The 17,652-nt window shown below is 28.0% G+C and overlaps 1 protein-coding gene across 3 annotated transcripts in view; it reads right to left on the bottom strand.

Moving 5' to 3' along the window:
- The window catches only part of LOC127279862 (transcription termination factor 5, mitochondrial), a 137,073-nt gene that overhangs the window by 9,067 nt on the left and 110,354 nt on the right, over nucleotides 1–17,652 (bottom strand). For 2 of the 3 annotated variants that reach the window (XM_051302502.1, XM_051302500.1), the window contains exons 3-5: nucleotides 16,341–16,671; nucleotides 15,254–15,666; nucleotides 14,964–15,179 (exon numbers count right to left, since the gene is read on the bottom strand). In XM_051302502.1, the coding sequence (XP_051158459.1) occupies nucleotides 14,964–15,179; nucleotides 15,254–15,666; nucleotides 16,341–16,671 (960 nt within the window). The remainder of the gene's footprint in view (nucleotides 1–14,963; nucleotides 15,180–15,253; nucleotides 15,667–16,340; nucleotides 16,672–17,652) is intronic. The other variant, XM_051302501.1, reaches the window with a different exon arrangement.

The following is a 17,652-nucleotide window of genomic DNA, read 5'->3' as shown; positions in this document are numbered from 1 at the left end:
CATTCGTTTCGTTCACTAAAACGAATCGAAACTAAGTTAACGTCTGATTTCGCAATTACATCCGAACAAACTTGACTTTTGATTCTGTTTTCGGAATCAAAACTTAAATGAACTAGATTTTTGATTCAAGTACCAGAATCAAAACTGAATATAGCTGACTTTTGATTCTAATTTCGGAATCAAAACTAAATAGAGCTGACTTTTGATTCTAATTTCGGAATCAAAACTGAACAAACATGATTTCTGACTTGGATATCCTAATCAGAAACAAAACAAAAGTGTTTTTGAATTTTATTTTGATTCCTTAAAGGTCACTGATTATATGTGACCGTCCACAACAAAACAAGGCTTAGCTCCCAAAAGTAAATTTCATAGGGCAAGCGATTGAAGTAGAAGCAGAAACAAGGAACACGCTTGACATGCCCGTCTTTAGAACGTTATAAAGTCAAAAGTAATTGACATAAACAATTTCTGACTTTTGCATGTGAAAGAGCAACTTAAAATCTATCGATTAGCATCAAAAACTCAAAATTTATTTTTTGGGAGCTAAGCCTTGTTTTGTTGTGGACGGTCACATATGTCGTTTCCATGATATTGATCCAAAAGGAAAATATTTTTTATTAGCTTCATTTAGAGCAGAAATGACAATTGCTCGGTTTATTATTCTGAAATCAGAGATGATATAATTAAGTTTGAAAAAATTGTTCTGCATATCAATCAAGTCTCTATTATTTTCTAAGTTTCTTTTGACAAAGAATCAAACCACATTGAAACATAAATTATTACTATTATCACATATTTCTTCCATACAAATTCCTTACAAAAATGAGCTGATTTGTTGTAAAGACACAGTGGTAATAAAACCATCTTTGTCTTTAAAATGTTCCCAAAATGTTTTCATAGAATGTATTATGTCTGCCAAATAACGAACTAAGAACGTTCAATGTTTTTAAAACGATTGAACAATATTAAATATGGACTTTTAAGATGGCAGTCTTTATTTAAATCTATTCAAATAAAAGCCTCAGATGCTTGCTTTTTGTCGTAATTAATGAAGTTTGGTGGAAGGAAAAAATTTTTCATTTATTTTTTCAAAATCGAAAAAATGGCTATTCTACATCAGTTAAGTACATAAAAATTTAGGGAAAAAAGTCTCAAATCTCTCTCATGTTAAAGTTACATACTTTAGAGGTAAATATTATATTTAAATTAATAATTCTATAAGGTTATTGTTTATTAAAAATAAATTATAAAGTGAATTGTGCTAACTCATAAGTGTATTCCCACCTATATTGCTTATAAAAATAACTACAATGGAGACAATGTCAACCAGTGAAAATAATTCGATTTATTCAGGTGATTTTCATGATCCAGAAGATGACAATCTTGGCAAGAATCCAAATGTGTTGCGTGGCCAGCATAATGGACGTGAACCAATAGTGATGAATGTCGAAGATTTAATTGCTGTGTCAGTAATGACAGCAATGGGAGGAATGAATTGGAACCCGGATGGTGAGAGACAACAATTACGACAGCCGGGACAGAATAGAGACATAGCACCTGGTATTAGTTTTCGGGATATTGCATCCTTGATTCCACCTTACAGAAGAGAGGAGGACGATGATGTGGAGCGTTGGATTAATCGTGTCAATGACATCAAAGCCTCTTATCGAGTTCCAGACGAGATTATTAAACCATATGCAACCCAACAGCTCAAGGGTAAAGTTTTTGACTGGTACAATGATTATCCAGGAATCATCGCTCGAACATGGGACGAATTGAAAATTGAGCTTACAAATATGTTTAAATGTCGGGATAATTCTCTTATAGGAACAAAGAAAATGGAAGCTAGGATATGAAAAGTTGGAGAAAAATTTTCTGTGTACTTCCAGGAAAAATTGAAGCTCATAAATAAATTGGGTTTGGCCGAAGAGAGTTATCTATTGAATATGTAATAGAAGGAATACCGGATTATATTTTAAAATCGCATGGTAATTATCAAAGGCTGGTTACTTTGTTGGAGGTAATGCAGCTTATCACTAAAAACGAACCTCAAAGAGACTTTAAAAAAGAGAAAAAATTACTAACGGAGAAATGAGCTGTCAAAGACGTCAAATCGGGAGACCTGTCAACTGTGAGGTGAAATGCGTGTCATGAGTTTAGACATTATTCCAGCGAATGTATAAATCAACCCAATTAAACTAAAGTTAAATTTAAATTCAATTCAATTATTACAGGATGAAATTTTTGAAGTAACTTTTGCAGTGGTGCCTAAAAATTCTATTTCTTATGATGGATTACTAGGTCGTGATTTTATTCGCAATACACCGGGTTTGACTGTTAATTTTTCATCTGAAATTTCTTTTACTTACGAGAAACCGATTTCGGAAAATTTTATTAATTGACGCAATCACCGAGTTTAGTAAAAATGTTAATTGTCGATAAAATACCTTTTAAAAAGATTGAGACATTAAAGGAAATTGTAGATCAATATTATGTATTATTACAGAATGCAGAGCGGATTGTTTACGAAATGGAAATAAATTTCATTTCGAACGAACCTTTTCATTTTTCACCGAAAAGACTGTCATGGAGCGAAAGACAGGAATTAAAAAAGGCAATTGACGATTTATTGAGACGTAAAGTATTTAGACAAAGCAACTCAAAATATTGCAAAAATTTTTGCATGGAATTTTTGAAAAGCTCAGTTAGAAATACACATTTTGAAAAAAATCTTAAAATTGATGCATTTTTAAGAAAGTTATGAGTATTCAAAAATAAAAATTATTTGGTTCAAGTAAATATTTATTTGATAATAGTCAAGTATCTCTTCAATTTTGAGAAAAATCACTTTGCAGATTTAATTGTAATTTTTTAGATGCTTCCCTAATAGTTACGTTAATTTTTATTTCATATTTAAAATATTGAAGATACATCGAACAAATTTCATATATAATATTATATTTTTCAGTTATTAGAACAGAGAATAACGCATTTCAAAAGTACTCTCCTTCTCACAACGTCAAACTTTAAAAAATAATAACTTTCATAATTTTTATCAAATAAAAAAATACGTATTTTTTTTTATTTTTCATGAAAATCTTGAAAAAAATTTTCAAGTAAAAATTAATTTTTTAATGAAAATCTCACGTAGAATGTCCTATATATTGTTTTTTATCTGTTAGTAGGACAGAGAAAAACGCATTATAAAATTAAATTAATAATTGTTTAAAAAACGTTAAATACAAATCATTTACGAATAAACAAATCACTTATTTGTAAATCATTTGTACTACCTCCTCCATTACATACTGCTCGTGAACATGTAAGAGATAGACCATTATAATACCAAAGTGTGGCGCTATTTTCAGTCGCTTTCACTGTGAACACGCTGCGCTGAGGACAGGGTATAAGAGATATTGTTGTTTTAAAAAAATTACTTATTAAATTATAAATAAGTTACTTTTGAAATAAAAATTTTATATTAACAAAAATTATTTTTAAATTTAGAAAAAATAGTATTTTTAAATAAAAAAATGTTAATTCAATTTTCTTAATTTATTAAATATTATTTTTATCTTTTTTGAAATAAATAATAATAATAATAATATAAAATAATATAATATAATAATAGAAAAACATGTTTACCATATTGGATACGCCATTTAAAATTTTGAAAAACTAACACCAGATTCGTAATCAGCGACCCCAAAAACCCCTGAGTAACGTGTTTCATGCAAATCTCGAATTTAGAAAAATATGTCCGCCATTTTGAATTTAAAAAAACTAATATTAGATTCGTAATAAGCGACCACAAAAACCAAAGTGCACACAGTTTCAAAAATTTTAGTGTTAAAAAAGTTTCTTAACATTTTGGACCCACATTTAAGATTTTGCTCTTCACAGCGAAACATATGTGTAGGGTATTCTCTGCCAAACGGACACATCCTATTGCCCAAAATTGGTTTGGTATTAAAAAATCATTCGATACATAAAATTGTAGCTTAAGATTTAAGATGTATAGTTTTATTTGCTGTTCGGTGTTTTTGAAAATATAAAGATGGACGATAAATATGGCGTCTGGAAAAAATGCAAACAAAATAAATATAATTGTTGTTGTAGAAGCTTCAAAAATTATTTGAATTATTCAGACACGCCATATTAAGGGCTTCTGGGGGTCACTTCTACGATTTTTTAGAACTTTATCAGATTTGACTGAAACTTTTTACTTAAGGTTAAATAAATAAAATTAATAACAAACGTATATTATTTTAAAATTATAGTTGCTATATTGGATTCACCATTTTAAATTTTAATAAACCAACTTCAAATTCGTAATCAGCGACCCCAAACAAACCAATTTTCGGCAGTAGGGAATGTCCGTTTGGCAGAGAATGACCTACGTCAAAATTTTTTTCATCTACTTATGTAATATTTACAATTTTTAGTTAATTAATTAGTGTTAATAAAAAATAATATATTTTATAAACAAATAAAGTTATCATAATTCTGACATTACTAAATGAAAGTTGACATAATTTCGCATGCAATGAGCCCTATATGAAGTAATTTGGATCAGTGGATTGTTAATAAACAATTGGCTAACATTGCAATTGTTTACAAAAAATCCTCTAATCCAAAATTGTTCATGTAGTGCTGGTTGGATGCGGAATTACGTCAGCTTTCAATTGGTAGCTTCAGAATTGCAATAACTTTATTATTTGTAAAATATTTGATTTTTTATTAACATTAATTAATTGATTAATTTATATCTCGAAAATAACAAAAAAGGACATCTTAATATTTTTGTGGTGAAAATACACATTTTCAGCTTTCAAAAAAAAAAATTACAAAAGACCGATCTTAAAAAAAAATTCGAAAAAATGTTTAATTTTTTAAAAAAAGTTTTTCATCATTCGAAAGAACAGGAAAATACCTTTCGAAAACATATAGGACAAATTTTTTTCTTCTTTCTGTTTAAAAATTACAAGTCTACAAAAATTCACTGTTTAATTTTTTTAAAAAAAATTCACCCCCCTCCCTCTCCGATAGTTTTTGAAAAAACCTAACAATACTTCGTGGTTAAAGTATTAACTCCTAGGGCTAAACTATGTGGTTTAACCCCTTAAACTTACAATTCTAGAAATTTATTTAGTTATCAGTTACTTTTTATTTAGTAATTACTTACACTGGAACGCCGGTTATTAGGACACTGGATTATTTGGAAAGCTTAGGCGCTAAAACAAGGTGAGGAGAAAAAGGGAAGTATCTCTGCACGCAGTAGCGCATCTATTAAAGAGTCCGTTCCCCGCCTTGAATTAATGTATTATTTTGAAATTATTTATTGGTGTTATATGAATATGATAAAAATTAATAATCTGTGTGACAATTTGCTAAGTAAAATTTGTTTTATTTCTAAAAAACAATTAATTTTTCTCACTTAATTAATATTTTCTTTTCTCATGTCTCATGCGCCTAACCTCAAAATTGTTGTTTAACTGTCAAACTTTGGTTATGTATTTCAATCGAAGGCAAAAAAACTTCTTACGGCCCTGTAAGTTTATGCTTTTTCGTCAAGGTGACCTTTCCAGATTATTCGGACACACACCCGAGTTGTCCTAATAACCGGCGTTCCAGTGTATTTGTAATTCTGTCAGTTCAAAATGACTTACTAATATTTAGATTTTTAGATTTTTAAGCAATTGGACATTCATACTTTGGTATTAAATCAAACTGATGCTTCTCACAATCAGTTCAGTTATCAGAAATTATTGATTTATACATTTATACTTAAACAAAAAATCTGAATTTCAATTTATATAAATCATAAATTTTTTATAAAGTTATTCTGTAGTAATAACAACAATAAATTACTATTGGTACTTTTTGTAGTTAGAGAATTTAACAAAGGTTATTGAGAATTAAATCTGGATAACCTGATTCTGCATATGATTTGTGAGTATTTAATATTTATATTTTAATTTGCAAAAAAGGAAATAAAAACTATTTACTTCTAGGCTTTAAAGATAAATTTTTTTTATTAAAAAAATATTTCATTACTTAACTTCTGGAAGTTAACAGTAAATGTAAATTTGAATCTTGCAAATTAACGAAGCGCCTTAATCAGGTCCTGGAACTCATCCCTTAATAATTATGTCTATACTCTAATGCATAGAAGTAAAAGATTCAGTTTTCTATAAAAAATTGTATAAATCTGAAGCTTAAATATTAATAGAGAAATCACTTTGTTTTATAATTATCACACTATACTGAATGTTTTACTCCTACTTTAAATTTTTAATGCATTTAGCATAATTAAAGAAAGAAGTTTTCTCAGACTACAGCAAATATTTATAAGGCAACATATTATTATTATTTTACCACACGGGGCACAAACTTTTTTCCTGCTCGTACCATGAGAACATTTATCTCGAAAGCTCATATTGAGCAAAAGTCTACTTGATTGACCAAGTATAGATTCTAGGAAAAATTGTTATTTCAATGTAAGTGGTGACTTTGCTTAGAAGTATACATGTAGTAGTACAAGGAGACCGAACGACGTATATTAAAAGTACTATCGGTTCAAAATGTAAAGACCTCTGTCTTTGAAAGCTCATAACTTGGATAAAAAAAATCGTACGTTATTAATACAACATGGAATAAGTAGCTATACTATTCCTACGTTTCCATACAGAATTGCAAATAACCAAAAAAATTTTTGTAAATGTTACAGATTTTTAAAGATTAAAAATACCTGGTTTTTTGCATGGTTTTGACAAAGGGCAACTTTGAAAGCTTGTAGCTCATTCAATTTATATGATATCCTTAAGCCCATTTTTTTAATAATATTTGATTCCTTCTTAAAGATATTGTATAAATAAAAAGTCATTATTTTATTAACTTTTCGCTGTTAATTAAAACAAAGATAAAAAGCTATCTCTATCAAAAATAAACGCACAGGTTTGAGACAAAATTTAAATTATGTAAAATATGAAATTGGTTTAAAAACAATAAAAAAAATATTGAAAAAAATTTTTTTCAAAGAATTATTTATAAAAATATTTTCAGTTTTTTGCTTTATTACCTCATTAAAGCAAGGTGCAGGCCGTCATAAATCTATTTCTCACAGGCGTAGAAGTTTAAAATTTTGAGCAACCCATTTTTTTAGAACCTACGCAGGTATACCACAGAAAAACCTCCATGTTAGTTTTCATCCATGAGTAAGAGGGAGACAGACTTATACGAAAAGCATACTTCCTATAACTTACCATGGAGGTTTTACCAAAATAGAATTCACGCTCAATTTGTTCTTTTCAATAAAAAGTGAAGAAAAAAATTAACATAACCTATTATTATAGTTATTATGTTATTATCGTAACATTTATATAAAAATGTGAAAAAATTTTGACCTACATATGGGGCATTCTATTTTAAAATTATACCCTTAGTAAACAATTGACAATATAAGACATTTTTTAAATAATTATTTCTCCCATTTAATTAAATCAAATTACTTTTGCAATGAGTGGTTTCGAAAGAGAAATTTCTAAACTCTACAATTGTAAAAAAATTTTTTCAAAAAAACATTTAAATAGTATAAAAAATTTAGTTTAAAGGTTAAACTTGTAAATATCTCAAAACACGTTGTCTCCGATTTTGACAAAATCTGTGCTTAAATATTCTATTTTTTATTTCCGTAAAGTTTATAATGGACATTTTCGAGAATTTCCAGAAATTAATTAAAATTCTCAGACGTTTCGGAGGTTAAAAAGGATTGAAATTTGTATGAATGGAGAACCATTTCTTTAAGAGCGGATTTTGTTTTTTAAATTTAATTTCCATTAACCTTACATTATTACATCACTTGACATTAGAGAAAAAAAATATTGTAAACAATAAATATATTGATCTTTAGCTATTTGCAATTAAAAATTTTTCAAATTTAAAAAAATTATTAAGATTAAAATTGAAGTTTTAAAATTTATTTATTTAAAAATTTCGTAAAAACAAATGCCGCTGTATTTGAACAGAGGTTCTCTATTCATGCAAATTTCAACCCTTTTTAACCTTTGAAACGTCTGAGAATTTTAATTAATTTCTCGAAATCCTCGAAAATGTCTATTATAAACTTTACGGAAATAAAAAATAGAATATTTAAGCTTTCTTTTGACACAGATTTTGTCAAAATCGGAGACAACGTGTTTTGAGATATTTATAAGTTTAACCTTCAAACTAAATTTTTTATGCTAATTAAACGTTTTTTTAAAAAAATTTTTTTACAATAATAAAGTTTAGAAATTTCTCTTTCGAAACCACTCATTGCAAAAGTAATTTGACTCAATTAAATATGAGAATTAATTATTTAAAAAATGTCTTATATTGTCAATTGTTTACTAGGGGTATAATTTTAAAATAGAATGCCCCATATATATTTTCAAAAAGATCTTTCGAAAAGTGCAAAAATTTTTTTAAATTTAAAATTTACTTTTTTTTTAAATCAAAAATAATGTTGACTTTTTTTTGTTTTTTCTACCTCTTAAAATAAAAGTAAAAATCTATACTTTTAATAAGCGTACCCAAGTAGCACGTAATATTACCGGATAATATTACAGGTTAATATTGCTGTAATATTACAGTAATATTACTGCAATATTACTGAATGTTACTGTAATATTACCATGAGGCGGACATTTTAATATTACAGTGCTATTACGTGCTAAATTGTAAAAAAAAGTACTAAAACAATACAGAAAAGTACTAAAACAGTACCGATTTTAAGTATCCAAATAGAACCAAATTAAGATTTAGTACCTGAAGTCAGTATTAAATTAATACCTTTCTTTTTACAGTGTACTTGGGTATAAAATAAAATGCCGTTTTCGTTGTTTTTGAGATATTAGTTAATTAATTAGTTAATATTAATAAAAGATAAAATATTTTATAAACAAATAAATTTACCGTAATTATGATCTTACCCATTGAAAGCCTATGTAATTCCGCATTTTAATACGGAATAACATTTTAATGACTTATTGCCAGCTATAATAAAGAACTACATTTAAATTACTTATTCCTAGCTATAACACAATTTTGAAAATTAGTTTTAAATGACTTTTTAAGAAGTTCAATTTCTTTGAAAGACGATTTTGTGAGAAATATGTTTTCGCAGATTGTACAATTTTAAGAATCTTAGTTTAGTTAGTTTCGAAATGTGGTTCATGAAACTGTGTTTATGTGCTGGAAATATAAAGTGACAATAGTTCATTGTCGAATTAAATTTTTTAGGAAGTTATTTTTATTTATAATTATATATAACCTTTAAATATGACTGGAAAAATAACAATTGAAAATCGTGATTTTTTTGTGACTGACGCCGGAAGTAATGGTGATTGTTTGTTTAGATGTATCGCTAAATATTATAAAGATAAAAATTATGCTAAGTATCGTCGAGACATTGTTAATTACGTTGTTTTTAATTGGGAAGAATTCAGTGAAGAAGCCAAACATGTATTAAATGTGAATACTCCACGATCATACAAAACTAAAATGGGACTTGCAGGATGTTACGGATCTATGTTAGAATGTTTTGATGTTTTTGATGATGCAAATATATATAAGATAAATATTAGCGTAATGCGCATGAATCAAGACGGTACTTTTTATGCGCTTTCATTTGATAACAATAGTGCTAGAAACAAACTTTATCTACTATTTACTGGACAATATCAGGTACAAGATCGGGATGGACATTTTCAACTTTTAACTCCATGCATGAATGAAACATCAGATTTAATGGAAATAGATGAAATAAATGAAGATATATTGAATATTATACATTTTGAAGATCCAATATTTGACAGAATAAATTTAATAGAAATGAATGGAGATTTGGTGAATTGTAAGAATTTCCAAGATTTAACAATTGAACAAAATAATGCACAAGGAGTAAATATAGTAATGTTGAATGAAATAAATGTTGAAAATAATGGAAATGTCCCAATGCTTTCAAATTCATCCAACTCAGAGTTCTCTAACAGTACTGACGATTTAATAATAACCAACGAGCTAGAAAAAATTAATTTAAATAAATGTTATAATGAACAAAATGAAAAATCTAAACACTATTTTTGAGAAGAAGAGAAAAAACTTATTCTTTGACGAAACATGGTGCGGAGCAAATCACTCAAGAAAGTTTGGTTGGGTTGAAAATTTGGTTTCAAGTGAAAATAATAATTTTGATTATTATCGCAATCACGTACAAGAAGTTTTCGGTCAACGAGGAGGATTCATAACTCCATCTGGATCAGGACAGCGAATTATTATTCTTCATATTGGTGGAAAAGATGGTTTTGTGCCGGGTTGCTCAAAATGTTTTATTGGTAAAAAAGGTACTAATGATTATCATGGTGAAATGAATGCAAAACACTATGAAGAATGGTTCCGACATGTATTAACAGTTTTACCGCCAAAATCAGTCATTGTTCTAGATCAAGCACCTTACCATACAATGCTTGATCCAGTATTTCGAAATCCTACAGCGGAATGATTAAAAGCTAAAATTATTGAGTGGTTACATAAACGTGGGGTACCAATACCTGATTTTGCAGAGGACTTTAACGATTTAACAAAACAATCACTATTAGAATTATCACGAAGTTATCGCTATCCTAAACAATATTTACTTGAAAAAATAACAAGAGATATTCGCAGCAATGAAGTTCAATTATTGTGGTTGCCTGTCGCCCATTGCGAATATAATCCAATTGAACTTATATGGGCATACGTAAAAAATTATGTTGCAAAACCTAATAAAGATCACAAAATTCATAATGTTCATAAGTTGTGCTCAGAGGCATTGGACCATGTGACACCATTACTGTGGTCAAATTGTGTTAGACATGCAGAAGCAGAAGAAGAGAAATCAAGAAAAACAGACCAATGTGTTGAAACGCAAATTGAATCCTTCATAATTAGCACTGGAAATGACAGTGATGATGAAGATAATAATAGAATCTATAGTAATTCAGAAGAGGAAATGTAAATAGGCAAGTAACAACTATTTTTAATCACAGAATGTATATAAATTTTTTCTTTTCTGAATATCCTATAGATATCTAATAATATTCATGGGACATCCAAAGGATATCCATAGGATGTCCGAAGAACAACCGAAATATGACATACAAGCATATGTCTGGAATTTATAAAAATATCATTCAGGCATCGCTAGGATATCCTTTACGGCGATAGTTTGAAGTTTTAAGGAAATCCCAGGATATTCTTGGAAGGTCCTGATGATATCTTGGGTATATATGTAGGATATCCTTTATGGAGATACTTTGAATTTTTTTAAGGATATCCTAGGATATCCTTGGAATGTCCTGACGATATCTTAGGTATATATGTAGGATATCCTTTATGGAGATAGTTTGAAGTTTTAAGGATATCCTTATAATGTCCTGAAGATATCTTGGGTATATATGTAGGATATCCTTTATGAAGATAGTTTGAAGTTTTAAGGATATCCTAAGATATTCTTGGAAGGTCCTGAGGATATCTTGGGTATATATGTAGGATATCCTTTATGGAGATAGTTTGAATTTTTTTAAGGATATCCTAGGATATCCTTAGAAGGTCCTGAGGATATCTTGGGTATATATGAAGAATATCCTTAATGGACATAGTTTGAATTTCTTAAGGATATCCTTCGAATGTCTTGAGGATATTTTGGGTACATATGTAGGATATCCTTTATGGACATTGTTTGAATTTCTTAAGGATATCCTAGAATATCCTGTATCATGTGAAGATATTCTGAGGATATCTTAAAGATATACTTTTGTAATTATTGTTTTTTTCACAGGTACTTGATATTTTATTATTTCTTGAACATTGACTGACGCTTTCATTGTAAGTTTGGACTAATATATGTTACTACAAGTATGCAGAAACACTTTCTAGTTTTACAATACTTTATTTATAATTTATTTATCTACAACTTCGAAATATGTATATAAATATGTAAATTAAGACAATAATAAATAATAATTTTTCAAACTGGAGACTCCATCCAATGTGACTCCATCCATTGGACACGTTGGTGGCGCGGCGCGGTAAAACGTCGGAGGGGGAAAAGTGGGCGTGACTAAACTTAGAAAATAATATTCAGTAGCGTCTGTTTAAAGTGTATCATTGACAAGTCCAAAGTCAAAATGGTCAATAAAATAAAAAAATTATTGTTGACGTTTCAACAGCACTGCTGTCCTCATCAGAAGCTAAAATATTTATTAATGGAATAAAAAATATTTATTAATAAATAAAATTTATTAATATTTTACGGTATCAGTGAAAGACCCCATCTTTTTTATTGGTAGTACAGCCCTGAATATTTACGGTTTTCGGCGTAGAGGTTGCGTCAAGTACGAACTCCATCGACTGGACTAAGACTCGAGCCCTCCAGTGGATGGAGTCTCCAGTGTAAAGTTTATTTTATTTACTTACTTTTTAATTGAAAGTTATAGGTTTGAGAGTAATGTCCTTCTGTCAGGTAAGGTTGACAAAAATATGCTTTACTCTCTACCCAATTATAATACAGTGGATAACAAAGAATCACAATAAAATTAAGGGAGGTCAGGTATACGGACTCGATGGTATGAGTTGAAATGCGATGAACGCATCTGCCCGAGTAGTGAGAGGAAGAGAGACAGAAGGTATGAAAATAAATGAAAAACTTCATAAAGCTGTAGCAAACTTTTCTCAAGTACATTTTGTCTACAATATTTTTAGTAAATTCAAAATATTTCAAGTTTTGAAATTTTTTTACCTACACCCTTGAAGAAACATTCGAAAAAACTCTTTTAAAGTTGTAAATAAATGGTAAGAATAGAAAAAAGTCAAGAAAAAGGTACGGTAGTACAATAATGTTACCGTGGTGTCTGCCGATGACAAAAGGGTTCAAGATGACCCGCACCTTGCTTTAATGGAGGTAATAAAGCAAAAAATTGAAAATATTTTTATAAATAATTCTTTAAAAAATTTTTTTTTAATATTTCCTTAATTGTTTTTTAAACAATTTCATATTTTACATAATTTAAATTTTGTCTCAAACCTGTGCGTTTATTTTTGATAGAGATAGCTTTTTATCTTTGTTTTAATTAACAGAGAAAAGTTAATAAAATAATGATTTTTTATTTATACAATATGATTAAGAAGGAATCAAATATTATTAAAAAAAATTGGCTTAAAGATATCATATAAATTGAATGAGCTACAAGCTTTCAAAGTTGCCCTTTGTCAAAACCATGCAAAAAACCATGTATTTTTAATCTTTAAAAATCTGTAACATTTACAAAAAATTTTTTGGTTATTTGCAATTCTGTATAGAAACGTAGGAATAGTGTAGCTACTTATTCCATGTTGTCTTAATAACGTACGATTTCTTTTACCCAAGTTATAAGCTTTCAAAGACAGGGGTCTATACTTTTTGGACCGATAAGTAGACAAAATTTCGGTACCCGCTTAGTTTCATGAAAATACGGAATAGAACACAAGCGCTCTCGTGGGAAGTATGTAAACAGTGGGAAAAATTGGAAGTACGTTGAACATAACCCAAAAATATATTGCTCCTTACTTTTAAAACTTTTTTTTGAGGTTTAGCGGGTAACGAAAAGTGGTCTACTTTTAACGCAGATTTAGCAAGGTCGTTCGGTCTCCTTATACTACTCCATGGAAGTATAGTAGGAAGACGCATCAATGACAAACCTGCCATTTATAAAGTATCAAGAAAAAGACAAAAAATTCAAACGAAGAGTGAAATAGAGCTAATAATAAATCTTTGAAGTATAAAAGTGTAAGCAATTTTTATTTCTTTGTTACTTAGTGTAATCTATTATCTACATATTAATATCTAGATCAACATGAATGATTCTGTTGGAGGTTTTATAGTTGAGATTTCTTTAGAGTATCATGAAAATTCTAGACTGCTATGGTAAGGGGTTAGGAAAACAGAAATCTCATTAAGAGGGGTTTCTTATAAAAAAATTGATTTTTTAAATTTACTCCTTAATATGTCAAAAAGTAACCTCCTAAAATTTTAAGTCGATCCGAGTGATAGTTTTTGAGATAGATCTCCCACTATAACTATAGTGGGTGTCGCAACCACTGTAACGTATAGCGCTATCGTGGCTTTAAACGTGTTTTTCTCAAAATCATGTTTTTTACGGTAGACACGCTTCAGAAAACACGAAGAAAGATATTGCCTTTAATTTTTTTTGCATATTGTTTGGCACACCTTTCCGCAGTTACTAAACTAGGATGAACTGAATCGGTAACCCCCCCACCTCCCCCGCTAGATTTAAGTACGAAATAACGTTGTTTTTTCCAATTTTTGATTCAAAAGTCCGCCATTTTTTTATTTTTTGATTTTCAGTAAAACCCCTAGGTTAGAAAGTCACCACATATGTATATTTTAAGAATCTTTTTGATTTTTTAATTTCCAGTGATTCAAAATGGCGGAATCGTGTCTACCGCAAAATGCTTTTTTTGGAGTCAACTTCACCACACTATAACAAACGTTTAATTCAATAATTTAAATGTAAAAAAAAATTTTTTTGTTTTAAAAATACTTTAATTTTAATATGTAATAAGATTTAGACCGATATTTTAAGAAATAAAAAAAATATTGCAAAAAAATAATAATGTTCATTTTTCGCCTTTTTCATGAGAAACCCCCCTTAATAAACTGAAAGAATTTTAAAATCTTACGCGATTGAAGTTTTCACGCATGGGCCATAGATACATCCAGGCATCAATCTCTACTTGGGTATTTAAACATTTTAAGTTAAATGCATCTAAAGATGCATGTAACATAAAAACTGAATAGATTGCAAAAGGTTAAAGTTCATCTTTATTGTCACTGTGTTTAATTTATAAAGTAGGAGCTAATTATTTTTCTGTTACATTACCTTTGATATAAAATGATGTGTATATTACTGCAAATAGCACCTGCAGTAAAATGGCCTCTTAAATATTGCAAGGAAGAAAACATTTGGCCCAAATCGATACGCGACCAATTTGGATTCTTTTTAAGTTCTGCGATTAAAGCTGGTCCTTGATTCAAAAATTCATTATCTAAGAATTTTGTTCGATTTATAGCATCGGTTTTATTATTTTTCTGAATTCTGAAAAAGTAAAAAAACTGTAAGTACTGTATAAATATTGAGTAAGTCAAATAGAAAATAAATTTAATTTATACTTATTGGGTTTGTATGTTGGGGCTATAATATCTTTCCATTTTATTGACATATTATTTGATTTTAAATGTGCTATTCTTTTTTCTAAATCATGATTTACATATAATAAATGTAAAAATCTAGGATGATTTCGAAAAAGCATTAAAGTTGGATTTTTCAATATCTTCTCTAACTTATTTATAGCTTCAATAGGATTTAATGTCAGAACTTCTAAACAATTTGTTATTAAAGACTCGTATAATTGATTTTTATGAAACCAAGTTAAAAATTGTTTAATATTATTCACGGGCTGAAGTGTTATTTTCGGACATGTACGAAGAACTTCTTGTATTGTTATTTGACCAATATTTTTTATTTCGTAACATATTCTTCTGACATTATTTATATCACATTGTACGGCATACTCATAGTCTGTCTGAAATAAATGTAAAATTACATATATTATAGTAGATTCTCTCAGCACTTCTTCAAGTGGACATATTGCTTAACCCTCTACCTGCTCTGGGTTATCCCCACTCCAACACTATAAAAACTGGCCAGGCAGAGGTTTAAGAGGGGAGTCTAGTCTATCCGCATGGTTGTCAGCTTCTTGCGGACTTTCAGCTTGAATACGTTGATATACACTTACACAGATCTTAAGAATTGACAATTTTCGCATAACAAGTAAAAATGAATTTAAAAGCAACGAATGAAAACAAAAATTGTTGATGATATACAAAATAGTTCGAAATTTACCTGACTTAGTTTAATAATATTTTAAATTATTATTAAATGATTTAATTGAAATTGCCTTAAAACAAATCCATTAATTAAAAAAATTATTAATAATTAACAATAATACTTATTATTAAATTCTTTTAATGATAGAGAACACGGAAAAACAGATTATTTAAAAGTCTCAAGGCGATATAATTTCTTAAATAAGAAATCTTAAAGATAAATAAAAAATAAATTAAAGATAAATAAGAATCTTAAATTAAAAACAAATTTTTAAAATAAATATGTTTCCAAGTGCATAATAAGCAGAACTCTATTTTAGAAAACTAATTAAAATTTTAATTTAATTTTAGTTTAATTAAAAGTACTTACAATTTTACTTGTGTAGCCAATATTGTTTCTCAAATAGTCAACTTTTTTGTTAACCAAGTGCCAGCTTCTAAGTAATAACAGGTTCCAAAGTTTTGAGTCCTCTTTAAATATGTTTGAATCAATGCCAAATTTCCAATATACATAGTGTGGTAATAGTAAAGAACGTAATTCAAAAACAGTCATATCTTCATTCAGCTTTGAAAAAATTGAAGATTTGTAAGATTTCGAAAACACTTTTTCGTAAATTTCTTTTACTATCTTCACTTCTTTTGGAATATTTAAAACTTCCTTAAAGGAATTAATTTTCAACTTCATCAAGCAGTTCAATCTACTGAAAAAATATATCTTTAATTTTAAAAAATTAAAATTAAAAAATGCATTTGGTACACTTTTTTTACATAGTATTGACTAGTGATTGAATGAAGAATTTTTTCTGTTGATTACAACCGATTTTATATGGTCTAAATGGTCCCAAAAATCGTAATTTGTGACAAAAAACTTCCAAAAATTCAAATTTTAATTTTTTTAAAAACTCTTCGTTCAATCACGAGCTATACTCATCTACTAATAGAAAATATTTGTTTTTTTTATAAAGCAGTCATAAGAAATATCGTGGTGAAATGGTATTTCAATAGTCAAAAAAAATTTTATTATAAATAATTATAAATTATTTGGAAATTATAAATTAATAAATATTAAAAATAAAATTACAATAAGAAATGGAATTAAAACTAGACAAATTTAATTTCTGAAAATAATAGAAAGAGAGAGAAGATATCTATAGATAACACAATGAAAATATAAACAGCAAAAATAATAGAAAGAGAAGGTAGATACAAATACGAATTAAGAGAATTATTAATTTAATTTAAATTAAAAATTTTTTTTTTATAAATAAAGTATTTTTACAGATTATTATAAAGAATAAATTTATTTTATATATATTTTTTAAAATATTTAGAAAATAAAAAAATAAAAATTATTTTAAAAATTGCTGAAATTAATAATAATTAAATAAAATTATATGTTATATTAAAGTAAAAATTATTTAAAAATTAATGGTAAAAGTTAAATAATTTTAAAATTATTATTTTTTGAGAAATTAAAGATTTTAGAAAATGAAAATCAGTTAGAGGAAAATGATTGACAGGTAGACAATGGCATTGTTCTTGTCGAGCGTTAGAAACGAAATTAGAGAGAGAGAAAAATAACTCTGTCCTTAGAAAATAATTTAAATGTAATTGGCTATCCGAAAATAGACGCCGCGAAAAATCCAAATAGAGGCAGAAATTGGCGGTAAGAAATACATGGG

Source organism: Leptopilina boulardi, unplaced genomic scaffold (genome assembly GCF_019393585.1).
Source record: "Leptopilina boulardi isolate dan_hultmark-lab unplaced genomic scaffold, ZJU_Lbou_2.1 LbouV2_224, whole genome shotgun sequence".
NCBI lineage: Eukaryota > Metazoa > Arthropoda > Insecta > Hymenoptera > Figitidae > Leptopilina > Leptopilina boulardi.
The sequence above is the reverse complement of the archived record's forward strand: the minus strand, read 5'-3'. Positions and strand labels throughout refer to the sequence as shown.